The sequence below is a fragment of the Trachemys scripta genome, chromosome 1 (genome assembly GCF_013100865.1).
Source record: "Trachemys scripta elegans isolate TJP31775 chromosome 1, CAS_Tse_1.0, whole genome shotgun sequence".
Classification (NCBI taxonomy): Eukaryota; Metazoa; Chordata; order Testudines; family Emydidae; genus Trachemys; species Trachemys scripta.
The window spans coordinates 67,297,458-67,312,794 of NC_048298.1; the positions used below are offsets into that span (position 1 = coordinate 67,297,458).

Consider the following 15,337-nt stretch of genomic DNA (forward strand, 5'->3'; position numbering starts at 1 on the left):
ATAGGAAGAGCAGGAAGGGTGGACACTAAGACCCAGGGGTACCCCAAATTTTCGATGCGTATGTCTGAGGACGGCCCTGACTGTGATCATCTAGTCAGACCTCCTGTATAACACAGACCATAGGACTTCCCCATAATAATACCTAGAGCAGATCTGTTAAAGTTATACCTTATTTTCAGTCTGAAACAAGAAATGAAATATATGCAGACAACAATCTTGAAGAACTCCAGTTGCTATGCAACTAACATTTATGTAAGAAGTGCATTGCTGTAGAGTTCACTAATTTGGGCCATTCTAAACTCTAGACGTTTCTGTCTGAAACTGAGGACGGGGTGGCAGTGGGGCAGGGGACGTCCCCTCCCCGCTCCCCACACCACCAGCTGGATCAACGCTGCTTGTTCCTCCCCCTCCACCCCCGCCAGGAGCGACATCGCATGCTCCTCTCCCCCGCCCCTCCCTGGCCTATTCTTTGCCCTGCCAATACAAACGCTCACTAAAACAGAAACTCACAGCTTTAGTGCAAAATTTATTTACCACAATTTCCTCATTCTTTTTTTGGGGCTGCTGAAGCTGATTCGTTTCCTGTTAGGAACACCCTATTAAGCAGCTGTAATTTGAAGATAAAACTCAGCTTTCCAGCCAAAACACCGTCTGGGGAGCTAAGAGCACCGTATATAGCCAAAATATTCTGCTTTCAAAGTTGGAAGATCAGAGAGACTCGAGAACCATGAAAATCACGCTGTCCCTTCCTGTGCTGGTAGTACTGGCTCTCTCAGTTTGCTGCTACTCTTATGAGTCAAGTACTTTACCTGATACAAGAGACAAACAGTTTATTGAGGAGTGTGTGACGGCTCATAACCATTTTCGGTCCCGGGTGAATCCAGCAGCCAGCAACATGCTTCACATGGTAAGGGGACCTTCAACAATTTTACACAATTTTACTCCTCACTTGCACACAGACGGTGAATGTTGCAATGGTGTTAACTGTTCTCATGAGGATTTACTTTTGTAACTGGCTACGAAAGTTTTTCAGCTATGCCACCCCTCCTTGAATCATAGTTTAAAAACAAACAAACAAACAAAAAACACAACCCCAAAGCCTCGAACCACTTCAGTAAGACTCCAGTTATCACAGCTGGACACATACCTGCTCAGTCCCTCTCCCAGGGTTCAGATGGATTTTTCAAACCTCACTTTTACGCTTGAGGTTTATGCGATGAAAATCCTCCCTGTTTTAAACTGTCACAGCTCAGCAGCCCCTGTGTGATTTATGTGAAGCACTAAATATGCCCGTTAGTTGGTTCCCCCCCCCCTCTCTCTTCAGTGTTGCGTGCTGTAAATCTACCCTGGAAGAGGTCACTGTCATCAAGTCACTTTGTAGAGTTTATAGCTGTTTGGTTACCTGCAATGCTGTCTCAGGACTTCATCCAAAAGAGGGTTATTCACAACTGCTCCCTGCCCCCTGACAGGACCCCCAGAACTCCCGACCCATCCAACCCCTTCTGCTCCCTGCCTGCCTCAACCCCTCTCCACACCCCTGCCCCCCGACAGCCCCCCCAGAACCCCCGACCTATGTAACCCCCCCGCTCCCTGTCCCTGACTGTCCCAACCCCTCTCCACATCCCTGCCCCCCTGACAGCCCCCCCAGACCCATCTAACCCCCCTGCTCCCTGTCCCTAACTGTCCCAACCCCTCTCCACACCCCTGCCCCCCTGACAGCCCCCCCCCCAGAACTCCTGACCCATCCAACCCTCCCTCCCTGTCCCCGGACCAGGGCCGGCTTTAAAGAGCCCAGGAATCGGGCTGAGCTCCGGCCGGAGCTCCGCCCAGGGTTGCGGGGCTTGGGACCGGGCCGGAGGTGCTCAGCCGGGGCCGGGCGGGTGCGCTCGGCCGGAACCGGGGCCGGCGCTGCTGGGGCCCGAGCCGGACTGGGCCCAAGCCGGCACTGCTGGACGGAGTGTTCAGGGGAGGGGAGGAGGGGGAAGACAGCTGCAGGGCCGGACAGCGTGGTAAGGCTGCAGGGGATGGGGGGGGAGGGGGGAGTCGGAAAGGGGCTTTGGCTGCCCAGCGGTGCTTGGCCACCGCTTTTCTGTCTATAAATAGCCGACCGGGGGGAAATCCCGGACATTTTTAGATTTTTAAAAATCCCCCCCGGACGGCTATTTATAGACCGAAAAGCCGGACATGTCCGGGGAAATCCGGACATATGGTAGCCCTAATATTGGAGCTGTGGCCAAATATATTCCAGGGAAATATCTGCCACCACATAAAATGTACTGTGTCCCTGCTCAGCAAGATCCCTGCCAACATTCTAATAAACTCATTTGCGTATATGGCAATTGGAGTGACCAGCGACTGTGAATCCACTACCAGGAAAGAGGTGGCCACTAAGCAGCAGAACCTATGCACACAGAAGCCATGAGTAACTTTGCTGAGACAACAACTGGAGAGGCAATTCTTTTTTTCTGGATAAACACCACAAATTGGAAGTTGGAAAGTGGTTTTTCTTTTTACAGTTATGAGAATAGTGTTTGTTAGTTACAGTACATGCTGGTTCAAAGTTTCCAGACGAAGCTGGCTCTCTCACTAGGTTCTATCTGGGTTCTCTCTGGCTATCCCCGTCGAGGTTCTTTTACTGGTGCTTATCACCATCCTGAGTCCTGTATGTCTTATTCAAAGGGCACTAGGGTTGTATATTAATCAATAAATAAATCAAACCCCCCTCCAATGAGGTATCTAATGTGGAGGAAGCAATAGGGGAAGTGCCAAAAATCTATTACAAAATGCAATGTAGTGTAAAACCACATACTGCTTAGCTCTTCAACAATTAAAAGTTAAGTATGACTACGACAAGAGGATTACAGTATTTCACTTGGAGCCCTGGTTTACCTCAGGGCAAATCTACACTACAAAATTAAGTTGACCTAAGTTACACTGATATATAGCCACCATAGTAATTGAATCAATGTTACATGTCCACACTACACTCCTTGTGTCGGTGGTGTGCGTCCTCACCAGGAACGCCTGCACGGATTTAACTGCTAGCATGGGGCATTGTGGGACAGTTTCTGAAAGACAGCAACGGTCAATGTAAGCAAACCATGTCTACACTGACACTGCGACGACCTAACTACAGCAACTTACGTGCTACATCTCCCTAAGAGGTGGAGTTATTAAGTCAGTGTAGAGGGCAACTTACATTGGTGGGAGCTACATATTATTTGGAACACTTACAGAGCTAGGTCAATATAAGCTGCCTTATGTCGATCTAACTCTGTAGTATAGACCAGTCCTCAGATGAGGCTCAGGTTTCGATCTAAAGACATAAGAGAATGAACTCAAGACGTTCCACCTTTTTGAGAACAACCTTTTTAAAATGGAAATATGTATGTGAGAAGCATTTCCTCTTTCTCTGCATGCAAGCAACAAAAATACAAGAAGAGGCTGCTGGCGGTGTTTGTGGTGTCTTCAGAATCTAAAGAAAATGTCAATTTCAAAATAACTATACACATCTTACTGGGAGGTTACAGTGGCATTACCAAGGAAGAGAGACTGTCAGATTCTTCATTGCAAACAAGTTAACTGACAAATGTAACCCTTTTCCCTTGCTCAGTTTGTGGGAAAGCACTCTTTGGGCCTGATCCAAAGGCCATTCAAATCAGTGGACAGACTCCCAGTGACTGCAATGGGATTTGGATCTGTCACTTTCCTGCAAGTATTCAGCAGTTTTCAGCTGTTCACAATGTAGATCAATCTCTGATAATTTTCATATGACTTTACATTGTGCCTCTTCATATAAGCTTGTGGTGGGTCTACCCACATGTGACCTCTGTTTTCATGGGACTTTGTATCAAAGCCTCATTTAGAAACTTTGCATTGCCCTTGGTATAATATTATAGCCCCTAAGGATAGAATAAGATAGAAGAAAAATTTCTGTTTGCTAGCAGTAGAACAAGAGCTCTCCCCCCCCCACTCTTAATCAATTGCCCTGTTGAATGAATGAGGTGCGAATGAGCAAGGCATGAAAGGCAGCACCTCCAGACAGCCTCAACTGTTGGAGCGGGGCTGGAAGCCAGACCCAAGGACAATAAAACGTGTCAAGTGGGCTCATTAAAGAGAAGCAGACATACCCACGGCCTCGGGGGTTAGAAGCAAGCACCTTCTTTTGGAAACACCCTCTTTGCAGCATTGGGACAACACTCAAAAGAAAGCAGCACAAAGGACCAATGGACACAGACACAGAGTTTGAATCTGGTCTAGATTTGCATAAGAGGGAAGCTGCTATAAAAGTGAGGTGTCTTGCACAGGACCCCGGGTCTCGTCTTGTCAACATGGGAGCATCGATCCGGATCGGCAGAAGCCCGGCTCCACCCCCTCCCCCATCTAACTCACCTGGCCAGTGAAGTTAAGGGGAGCAACTAATTGGTAACAACAAGACGGAATGGGTTTGTGTGTGTGTGTGAGTGTAAGTGTAATATATTATATGCATATAATACAGTGTTAATGAATACATGTATTACTAATAAATGTGGCGTTCTGCCTTATTCCCCCTGAAAAGATCCTGTGCAGTACTTTAAGTACAACAACAAACTGTTCACTTTGGGTACGTTGACACTTTTGCAGGTACCGTGCTTCCCAGCACAGGTAAACAGACAAGAGCTAGCTCTGCTCGAGCTGGTTCGCTAAAAATAGGAGTGTAACTGGGCTAGCATGGGTGGCAGCTTGGGCTAGCTGCCTGAGTGCAAACCTGCCCACAACCTCAAGGTACAGAATCTGGTGGCTAGCCTGAGCCACTGCCCATGTTGCCCTGCTACACTCCTATTTTTAGCATGTTAGCAGGAGCAGAGCCAGCGCATCTTTCTACCCACACTGGGAACCGTGCTCCCAGATGCAATGTAGGGATATTCTTTGCTTGTTTGTTACAGTCGTGGGCCATTGGTCACCCAAGTCATATGGCATTGTTTCTGCTCCCTAATTTGATGTGTGATGAGGAGTTAATGAAAAATAATGAATATGTTTTCCATGTGGTATTTGTACAAAGACCAGCCATTCCTCACACACTCCTATTGGCTTTTCACATGAATCAATCTTTGTTTATGTGAACAAAGATGCATTCACACAGAAAGCAAATAAGAGTTATAAATATGGTCAAACAAATCTGAGTGTTTACAAACACTGTTTTTGCAGGGGTCAACCAACTCTAGCTAGAAGTAGTCACATAAAGAGGAAAAAAACAGATTTTTGGGGGGGTAGAGGAGAAAAATTGAATTGTAAAGAAGAACAAAAACTACAGAACTGCTCCCCCAAACTCTCTGAACCAAATTCACTACTCGCAACCATTGACTGAGTCTCTTTCTTATAATTCATAGGGGTTGCACAGATGTAAACAGGAGCATTACTCTTAACTTGCAATAATATTAAGGCTGGAATTGGAAAGCAGTCTCTTGTAAATATTCGTTCAAGCAGATCTATTGTATTTGTTCTCTTTAAAAATTAAGGAAATATCAAGTAACAGTTTGTCTAAATTACTGACAAAAGCTTGATAAACCGAAATACGAAAAAACAAACTTAACTAATATTTTGTCAGGCAAGTTGTTTTTATATCAATTTTGTGAGACAAACCCAAGCAAAGTCAACAATTTAAACCATAAAAGCTGACATTATAACTCACTGTTCTGAAAGGAAATCACCTCAACTTGAGTTAGTGACTAAATGGTAGATAAAACTATCTTAGCTTTTGTTGATTTATGCACAATTCACTTTTACAGTCTTAGCTACAAAAAGAAAGGGAAGAAATATATGTTTGCAGTGGGTTATAAAACATCTCTCTAAAAATATATTTAGAAATGACCTCAGTTTAATACTACTGTAACATAATACAGTTTTCAGCATATTTCAAGTACTGTACTTAGATAAATGTCATAAGCTACATTTCATAAAATGTACAGTCTCATTGGGTTAGTTTTACATTTCTAGTAATCATTTAGTCCTTGACAGAGTAGTCAGTATTGATAATTAATTTGAAAAGAAGAAAGTTTATTTACAGAAGATGCAACAGAGAAATTCCACAAGTTAAAAATTTTCTAAAAACCAAAATACCTCATGCAAGCATGGAATTGATTGGGTCACTGAATTTTCACTATAAAAAGAGGTCTTTTTAAAGATACAACTGTAAGATCCCAGGGTTGAGTTTTCAGAAAGACACAACAACTCTACATTTGTCCCAGGAGGCTTTGTGTGTACAAAGAAGAAAAAGCAAAACCAAACCAACACTTGTGCAAATAGGCATTTGAGTACACAAATTGCATAGACAGCCATTTGACTGTCTGATTTGCATAGGCAAATTCATATTTGTTTATGCAAATATGGATTTGGAGCCAACATTTGCACTCTCAGAACTTTGCTCACTGTCCATAAAACTGGACAGATTTGCTCTGAAATGCCTATGGTGCTCTTGAAAATTAGTTCTTTAACACAGTAATGAATCCCCATTTTTTACTAAAGAGAGCTTAAATGCCTATATTTGTTTTCCAAACAAGTTTAGTGTTTGTCTTATAAATCCAGGAGTCCAGCAAAAACAGAAATTTGATGTGCCTGTCTGAATGAGTGGTTAAACTTATCAAAAATGAGTACACAGGACTGTTTATCAGCTAGTTCCATAAAATTCCCAGAGCCCTTTCTTGGAAATCTCCAAGGAGGCCAGGAATGAATAGATATGCAGAACATATGAAATTTTCACATCCGTGAATGGCCTCTCTAGGAAATTCCTTTGCATTACTGTTATGCCAATGTAACTGAAAATGGTTTGTGTCTATCTTTACATTTGGCAGAGCTGGGACCCAGATTTGGCAAAGACAGCCAGAGCATGGGCAAAGAAATGTCAGTTTAAACATAATATCTATCTCAAGATACGTGGGAAGGCCCACCCTACCTTTACTTCTGTTGGAGAAAACATCTGGACTGGCTCTCTTCGCATGTTTTCTGTGACTGCAGCCCTCACTAATTGGTACGATGAGTTCAAACACTATGCCTATGACACTAACACTTGCACCAAGGTGTGTGGCCATTACACTCAGGTAAGTCATTTGCTACATTTCTCCATCTGAACTTCAGAATTATTTTTGTCCATTGTAATTTAAAATGGGAGATTCCTATTCCAATTCAACAAACTATTTTCTAAGTCTTGTAATCACATTGTGCAATGCTCTTTTTATTTCACTGTTTTAGAAAGGGCCCTTGAAATAAAGAGGATTTTTTTTTTTTAACCTTTTAAATTTAATCTTATTTTTGTTTCCCTGAAAAAGATTCCCTTCTAGCGAGGAATCAGATACAGACCCTCAGGCTAGTAATAGCAGTACAGGTTATTTAAGAGTTTGGTCAAAATCAGAATGGGGCAAGACTGGAAATTGGCTACAGGATCTTTCAGTTTTAGGTCAGCAATTCAAAAAATCAGGCTCAGATTGGTAATGACTAAAAAATAATTATTACTGTTATCAGCTGTGTAATCCAGAAGCTATTTGCAATGCACAACTTTATTGGTTTTATATTTATGAAAAATATGCATCATTTTTATGTGCAAGTAGGAGGTTTGCTTTATATCAACTATCTAAGTATTCTCACAAATATACAGCTCTCGCTTTTATAAAGAGTCCCATTAAAAACTGCCTTCTGGCTGTACAGTGGAATATATGTTAAATGAATTTATGGCATCAGTCCAGTTCATAGCAGATAAGGTTCATGTCTCTTGTTGGCAGTCTCACCGAAAAGAGACTAAGGATCATGCGGACATGAAGGCTGAGCTGTTGAGCTTTGCCTATAGACAAAAAGAGGATTTCAGTTTCTGGGAATATCATACCAGCATTTTTTGTGAGCAATAAATTCACTAAAGCTAGTTATAAAAAAGTTTAAAATAGGGTGGAGGAATGGTTATCGAGCAGAAAGTCACATTCCTGGAATGTTGAGAGGCAGGAATCCAGCTGAGAGCCTTTCATTCTCATTGGATAAAGGGTAACTTTAAGTACTTTGAGCCAAACTGTGCTCTTAGATAAATGTACATAACCCAACTGACTTCAGCATATGGGAAAATTGAGCTTAGTGAGAGATGAGCTGAATTGGGCCTTTATTGCACGTCATGTCTTTGAACTGTTAACACTTTTCCAGATAGAAAAGTAGTGCTGGTCAGTGGACTACAATTAAGTAAATGAGACAGATTAAAAACACCTAACCCTCACGTTTGCTAGAAGACGTCAACTACCCTGGCAAAGTTATTTTCCTAGTCACACAAGATCAACATATGAAAATGCATCAGTGGAAAGAATTCCCGTTTGCCAGTGTTTTCAAGAATTTAATGTCTTCTCCGGCTTTACATTGTGTTGACTATACATTGCATTACATATTTTGGGACTGGCTTGGTTACTTTGTAGAAGCCAATCCCTGTACCACATTCTCTTTCCACACATGACTTAGGCTCTGTCTACATTAGCACTTGTTGGTATAACTTATGTTGCTCAGGTGTGTGAAAAACACACAGCCCTGAACGACATAAGTTACACCAACAGAAGCACCAGTGTGGACAGCACTATGTCAGCAGGAGATGCTCTCCCTCCAGCATAGCTACTACCACTCATTGGCGGTGATTTAATTATGTTGATGGGAGAGCTTTCTCCTGTCGGCATAGAGTGGCTACATGGGAAATCTTACAGCGGTGCAGCTGCATCGGTACAGCTGTGCCAGGGTCAGGTCTCTAGTGTAGACATGGCTTAACTTGTACCTCATCTTTATGTGCCTGATTTATCCATTGTAAATGGTTCCCTGGATGTTCCACCTTTTCTTAGCTAGTACAGACATTCTGTTTCCAGCCTGCTGATCCATTTACCTTCCTAGTCCTGTCTCCCAAGAAATGAGGCCTCACCCATGTCCAATTACTCATGTCAAGCCAGGCCAACGCACGGGACAAGTAAAGAGTCCCTTCAGATACATTTTTCTTAGTTCATCAATTCTGTGTGTCACAAGTACAGTAGCAGTCTCTCTGTAGTCCCATGAATGTTAAATCAGGTATTTAATTGTAGCTTATATCTTCTTTTCAGATTGTTTGGGCAACAAGTTACAAAGTTGGCTGCGCTGTTCACTTTTGCCCTACTGTAACAGGGTTTGGGGGATCTAATGCAGCACATTTTATTTGCAACTATGGGCCAACGTAAGTCCTCTCATTACAATTATTTTACAAGGCTGTGGTGTGGGGGAGGAGTGACTCATGTTACTTTCTGGTAAACTCATATGGATAATGCTTGAAGCAGCAATGGGATCCTCCAGAGAAAGCCATGCCCAATTCTCTTTGATCGGGGAGAGGGCTACCCACTGGAATCAATAATGGGGCCAAAGAAAAAGGTAAAATAGGGGAGATGCTGGAAGATGGACTGCATTGAATATTTGAGCAACTGATCTACTGACTGGTGTGTCACTGGCAAACCATACAGATGATGCTACTTCTGAGCATGCATAGAAATTTAAGACTTTTGGGGGGCTCAACCCAAATTTTGAAATTTAAATTCAGGGGATTTAGCCCTAAAACACAGAGCCTTTATCTGTGTAAACCTCTCCACTCCTTTTATCTATTCAGTGGCCCTTTGGGGGAGGGGAGTAGTTCTTCAACTTAACTATGTCATTCTACACATAGGGTATGTCTACACTGCAGTTGGAGGTGTGGTGGTAGTTTGGATGGACATACCTGAGCTAGCTTTAATCGAACTAGAGCAAGTACTAACAGCAGTAAAGACGCAGTAGCAAGGAGTCTAGCCTACGCATGCCACCCAAGTACTTAGGGTTCCAGGCTCGCAGGCCAAGTAATTACCCAGGGTCTTGGGCAGGCTTGTACAGCCCCACATTGAAGCCCATGCTGATGTGACTTCACTGTACTCCACTCTCAGGCTAGTTAGTTTACATGATGCACTTATCCCTCCCTCACCCCCAATTGCAGTGCAGACATACCCTAGGGTAACCAAGATTGACTATAATACAAGACTGTACTCGTAAAATATCTCAAAACAGTGCTGTATAAAGTGTAATGCAGTATCCTTGGACTTCTAATACATCTCTTGATACTGTGTGAGCCAGCATCCTATTGGTGTCCTTTACCGCTGCTGAATAGTGGATTGAAACTCTATATGCTGTGTTTCTTGTATACCCAAATTCTATCCTTTAGCATGTGAGTTAAAGGAATCAAACGATACTTCATTTGGGCATTAGTTCCACGAGCGTGCCATTTGATTTAGTGACATTCAACCCTATGCAGGGGGAGAGCACAAAAGCTATGGACCACTTAAATTCCACTTAATCCTTCATTGGAGTGCTTTGTCCTCAAGAGGGTTTACTTGAGATAAAACAAATGAAATCCTGGCCCTATTGAGTTCAGTTGGGCTAGAATTTCACCCAGAAACTCTCTAGAAAGGAAGGAGGGTGCGAAAAGAGAGAGAGAGGGAGACACAACTGATTCCTATAACAGTCTGATATAAACTGAAATAAAATCGCTCCCTTACAGATTCCCAGCCAGCCTGGCAGGGATTCCTCTATATTAAAAGGTGCCATGTGCACAAAAGAGAACAGTAACTCTTTCAGTGGCATAGCTAAATACCAGACTTCCAAAGTTCTCAGCATCTGGAAGTTGAAATCTGGCAGTGTTAAACTCAGGAAAGAAGATAGTTTTAATGAAGTTTTGTCTGAGTTCCTAAACATGGGGTCCAGTCAGGGCCGGCTCCAGGGTTTTTGTCGCCCCAAGCAGCCAAAAAAAAAAAAAAAGCCGCGATCGCGATATGCAGCACTTCCGCCGCGACTCTACCGCCGCCGCTTCATTCTTCAGTGGCAATTCGGCAGCAGGTCCTTCCCACCGAGAGGGACTGAGGGACCCGCCGCTGAATTGCCACCGAAGAGCCGGACGTGCCGCCCCCTTCCATGTGCTGCCCCAAGCACCAGCTTGCTACGCTGGTGCCTGGAGCCGGCCCTGGGTCCAGTCATTCCTGCTCTCCTCCATTTCACTGCATGTTCTGTGTGCAAGGGACTCTGCTGTAGAATTTCCGCATGATAAAATAATTGCAACAAAATATGAACACAAGATATTCAAATTCTTCCCAAGGAGGTCAATATCAGAACAAAGTTGTTCCTCTTTGCAGTGGGAATTATCCAACACAGCCTTATAACGCAGGAGCAGCATGCAGCAAATGCAACGGTGAGAAGTGTGTGGCTAAGCTATGTGGTAAGTAAAAAGGAAAGTCCCTAACTGAATGATATCATATGGAAAGACCCATATATAAGACACAATATCAATGGACCATTGTCATAAGACAATGGTGGCTTGCTCTCAAGTACGTTTGAGATCCTACATCCAAAAGCCAAGTATGGTGGGGATCCACATGGAGGAGGAAAAGAGAATATGAAGAACCCCTTTTCCACCCCAGGTAGCAAGAGACATTAGTGAGCAGTAGGATGGAGCCAGGCTAATACCCCCACCAGTGCAATAAAACCACAAGGGAGTGGCTAGCCAGCCTGGGATCACAGCTAGGCCCAACCTTCTGTAAGCGTATGATTCGCTCCCCAGCATGTGCTTGAGATGGTGAGGCAGAGAGGCAATATGCTGGTTTTTCAAACGGAACATGAAGCAGCCCAGCTGGAAAAGTTTTCAGAAAATGTTCAGCCCAGTGACCGTACCACTGTGGATAAATACTTAATAGTCATTGGGCCAGAGACAGAGAACACAACATTACAATCCACCTGGGGAGGTGGAAGACCCAGGGTCCAGTCCCCTTGCTCCAATCTCTCTTTTGTTATTCATCCACAGTGGAACGGCCTCAATAGAAGAGACTGAGGGAGCCCCAACAACATAATATCCCAAAGCGCAGGGGTTAGAACCTGCTCCCGGGGAAGGGGGAGACCCCTGTTCAAATCCTTCCCCTCCGCTCAGAGAGGGAGAGTGGGGAATTGAACCTAACTCTCCTACATCCCAGAAGAACACCATAACCACCGGGCTAAAAGTTATAAGGTGGGTGGCAGCACCAGCATCACTTCCTCCTCTGGCTGTTTTGGGTGGAGCAAGGCGGGCACCTAACTCATTCCTGCAAGAGGTGCCTAAACTGCCTGACTCCAGGCAGTGGATTCCCATTCATGGATCATTAAGTAAAGATAGGGCCTAAGTCCAGGCTGCAGGGAGATGGGGCTATCTCAGAGGGAGTGGGGCTAAGGACACACCCCTCTCATCAGCATCTCCTATTGGCTATCTTAGGCTGCTCCCCATCTAGTGTATTGGCTTTTGTGGAATGCATTAATAGGCACTACTCTCTCCCCATTTATTGCATAGGGGCCTAACTGAGACTCTGTGGATCAGTGTTTGTTCTGTGATTTTTAAATGCCTAAAAGTTAAGTGTTGCGACATTCAGCATTGCAGCTCCTAGGTCCCTTTGTGGCTCCAAGCCTAAGTAAACAGTAGTAGCATTAGTTGCAGTTATCAAAACCTACTTCCTCCATTTCAGCTACTAGGGGCTAAAAGAAGCAGGTGGTTATGAGCAAGTTCTGTCTCAGCCAGGCCCGGAAGTATCATTGTGGAAATACATTATTCTCAAGTTTCCTCTTTTGGGCATTTTTCAATGTTTTATTAAAGTGAAATAGACATATTTGTATTACACCCAGGTGAGAAAAGCAAAGGTCCTGGAGCTTCTCATTATGTACTCAAGTTCTCAATTATTTTTCATTAAAATGGTTTCTAACGGGTAAATAAGCTTATGTTCCTTTCTCTTCTCTTGCCAGAAAATCCAGAGCGTGAGAAAGTCATAAGTATGTATCACAATCAGATATTGTTTCTTGAATTTGTTACCTTAAGTACAGTTCTGCTTGAAAATAATTCCTCTTGTTTTATTTATAGGTAACTCTGGGTGGTATCCAGACTGGGATAAAGCCATGTGTGACCAATACTGTATCACTATTCTAGTTTTAAGGCCATCATTAATTGTATTGACTTTTGGAGCTGTCTGGTTTCTACAGAAGCATTATCCCCAATTATCTATAAGTGACTAATATGCATTTGAAAGATTGCAGGAATACTTCAGGCTATTCTACTCCTATTCCACATGCAGATTTCCCCTATTCCACGTGCAGATTTATTAGTGCAGGGAAATCTAACACAATGATCTGTAGAATGAGGCCTAGTCTATTAATGATGAGTGCATTTATCTATTTTCAAATCACGTGCAAAAAAAGCCACCCACAACCCTTAATCCAAGGTAATTATCTGAATATAGGTGAAGGCTCACTGTAATTTGCTTGGTTAAGGGCCAGAGTTAAGGGCATGCATTCACCCTTCTCTTTTATGTGCTCTGATATTTGAGGACCTAACTGCATAAGCTTGATGACATATTAACATGTAGCTAATTGCTGCTGTCCTTACCCAAAGGAGTAGTCCAATAGAAGTCAATTGGACTACTCATGTGAGTAAATGAAGCAAGATTTGGCCTGTAACCTTTTGCATTTGACACGGTAGGTGTTTAGTTTTTATTTAAATGTTTGAGGGGATGATGAGAAGAGTCACAAATTCCTTAGCTAGCAGGCACCCTCAGTCCAGCCACAGGCCCTCTGGTGCCCATCCTCATCCTCCTGCTTCTCAGTCATATGTGCATTTCCTGACAGGCACCAGTTAGCAACAGGCGACTAGTGTTTGTTAGTACTGCGCGCTGAGCACCGGATATACCTGCGCATTTATTGAAATGCACATTCCCTCCCAGAGCATGCGAAGTGTAAACATTTGTAACTGTAAAGCTACTGATTAGATTTTCTTCACTTAGATCTTTTGATTAGATTGTGAGCTCTTTGAGACAGGGACTGGGTGGAAAGCACCTAGCATGGTGTGGGTACTACCCTATTATACCAGAATATAAAGAACAATAGGCTCGTGCATTTTAGAGTTTAATGAAGTCTAAAAGCAAGTCAAATAGAAGAAAATACTTCAAACGTTCATTAAAAGTTACCGATTTCACTTTATGCAACGTGCATCATAATTCAATAGTTACAGAGCCTAAACAATGTTTACCTACAAGGGGCCCAATCCTGCAAACACTTAGGCATGTGAGTAGCTTTGCCTATGTGAACAATCCCATTAGTTTAACTGATTACTTGTGAGAATGATGTTACTTATATGCATTAAGTGTTTGCAGGCCTGGGCCTCACTCCTCTGAGGCCCCCAAAATAAAAGACAAGGCCCTCACTTGCCCGTCTCACCTCTTCCAGAACATTTGGGTGAGTAAGAAGGATTTTCAGCATCCCCTCTAGGGTGACCAGATGTCCCATTTTTAAAAGGGACAGTCCCATTTTTTGGGACTTTTTCTTATATAGGCGCCTGTTACCCTCCACCCCCTGCTCCGTTTTTTTACAGTTGCTATCTGGTCACCCTACCTGTGACAAATCCTGGGGCTCTGTCAAAGAGAGCAGGACTGTGCAATGATTTGGGGAATCTATGTGCAATCTACAAACTGTTTGGTGTTATTCACACTCTGTAAGCCCTTACCATTTTAAACTGTATTTTTAAACTGCATACTCCTTGTGCTAAACACAAAGGGAATGGTGCCTGTCTGTCTTTGAATGAGATTCTGATGGGCTATCAACAAATGATTAGGCAGATCCTGAACAGAATTGAATGACTGAAGCCTAGGATCACCAGCTCTCTTCTCATCTCTGGAGGAGAGGAAAATCCCCAGGAGCGAAACAAAGAGACTCAGGTGTTGATACAGCCCTTTAAAGACTGGAGGGCTGAGAAGTTGGGGAAGTACTCACAGAAGGACTGACAGAGGAACAGTGATTGCTGGTCAGGCCAGGAGCTGGAGGACACTGACTGGAGGAGGGGGACAGACACGGACACACACACAGACTTCATAGAATCATAGAATATCAGAGTTGGAAGGGACCTCAAGAGGTCATCTAGTCCAACCCCCTGCTCAAAGCAGGACCAATTCCCAGCTAAATCATCCCAGCCAGGGCTTTGTCAAGCCGGGCCTTCATGTTCTCTCTGTGATTGTATGAACATCTGAGAACTGACTGAGATCTCAGCAGGGCTTTTTAGCGTCAGTCAACACATCTTTGGACTTAGACTCCAGAACCCAATTAATCAGATTCAGGCCTTGGCTCTGATCCTACAAGTGACTTTACATGGATGGACAGCATAACCCACTAAGGAGCCTGGTGCAGGTGTTTGCTTGAGTGAAGTCACATGCAGAGCTGTCCTTTATGAGCAGATTTAATTATATGCAGCCCAGCTCCTACTACTATAAAAGAGGAGCACATGGGGTCTGCTCCTGCTTTGTGG

At 43.6% G+C, this 15,337-nt stretch overlaps 1 protein-coding gene across 1 annotated transcript; it reads left to right on the plus strand.

Annotated features, from left to right (window-relative positions):
- Positions 1–473: 473 nt before the first annotated feature.
- LOC117877999 (glioma pathogenesis-related protein 1-like) lies at positions 474–14,019 on the plus strand. The gene is made up of 6 exons (XM_034771771.1): positions 474–907; positions 6,831–7,076; positions 9,087–9,196; positions 11,166–11,248; positions 12,793–12,819; positions 12,908–14,019. Exons 1-6 carry the CDS (start codon positions 728–730, stop codon positions 13,057–13,059), a joined length of 798 nt encoding a protein of 265 aa, XP_034627662.1. The 5' UTR covers positions 474–727; the 3' UTR covers positions 13,060–14,019.
- The last annotated feature ends 1,318 nt before the right edge of the window (positions 14,020–15,337 follow it).

Bases quoted from the DNA above. Each gene is read 5' to 3' on its own strand.
- LOC117877999 (XM_034771771.1), top strand. From the start codon at position 728: ATGAAAATCACGCTGTCCCTTCCTGTGCTGGTAGTACTGGCTCTCTCA. The intron at 908-6,830 runs GTAAGGGGACCT...TACATTTGGCAG, and splicing joins CCAGCAACATGCTTCACATG to AGCTGGGACCCAGATTTGGC. The intron at 12,820-12,907 runs GTATGTATCACA...TTTTATTTATAG, and splicing joins AGAGCGTGAGAAAGTCATAA to GTAACTCTGGGTGGTATCCA.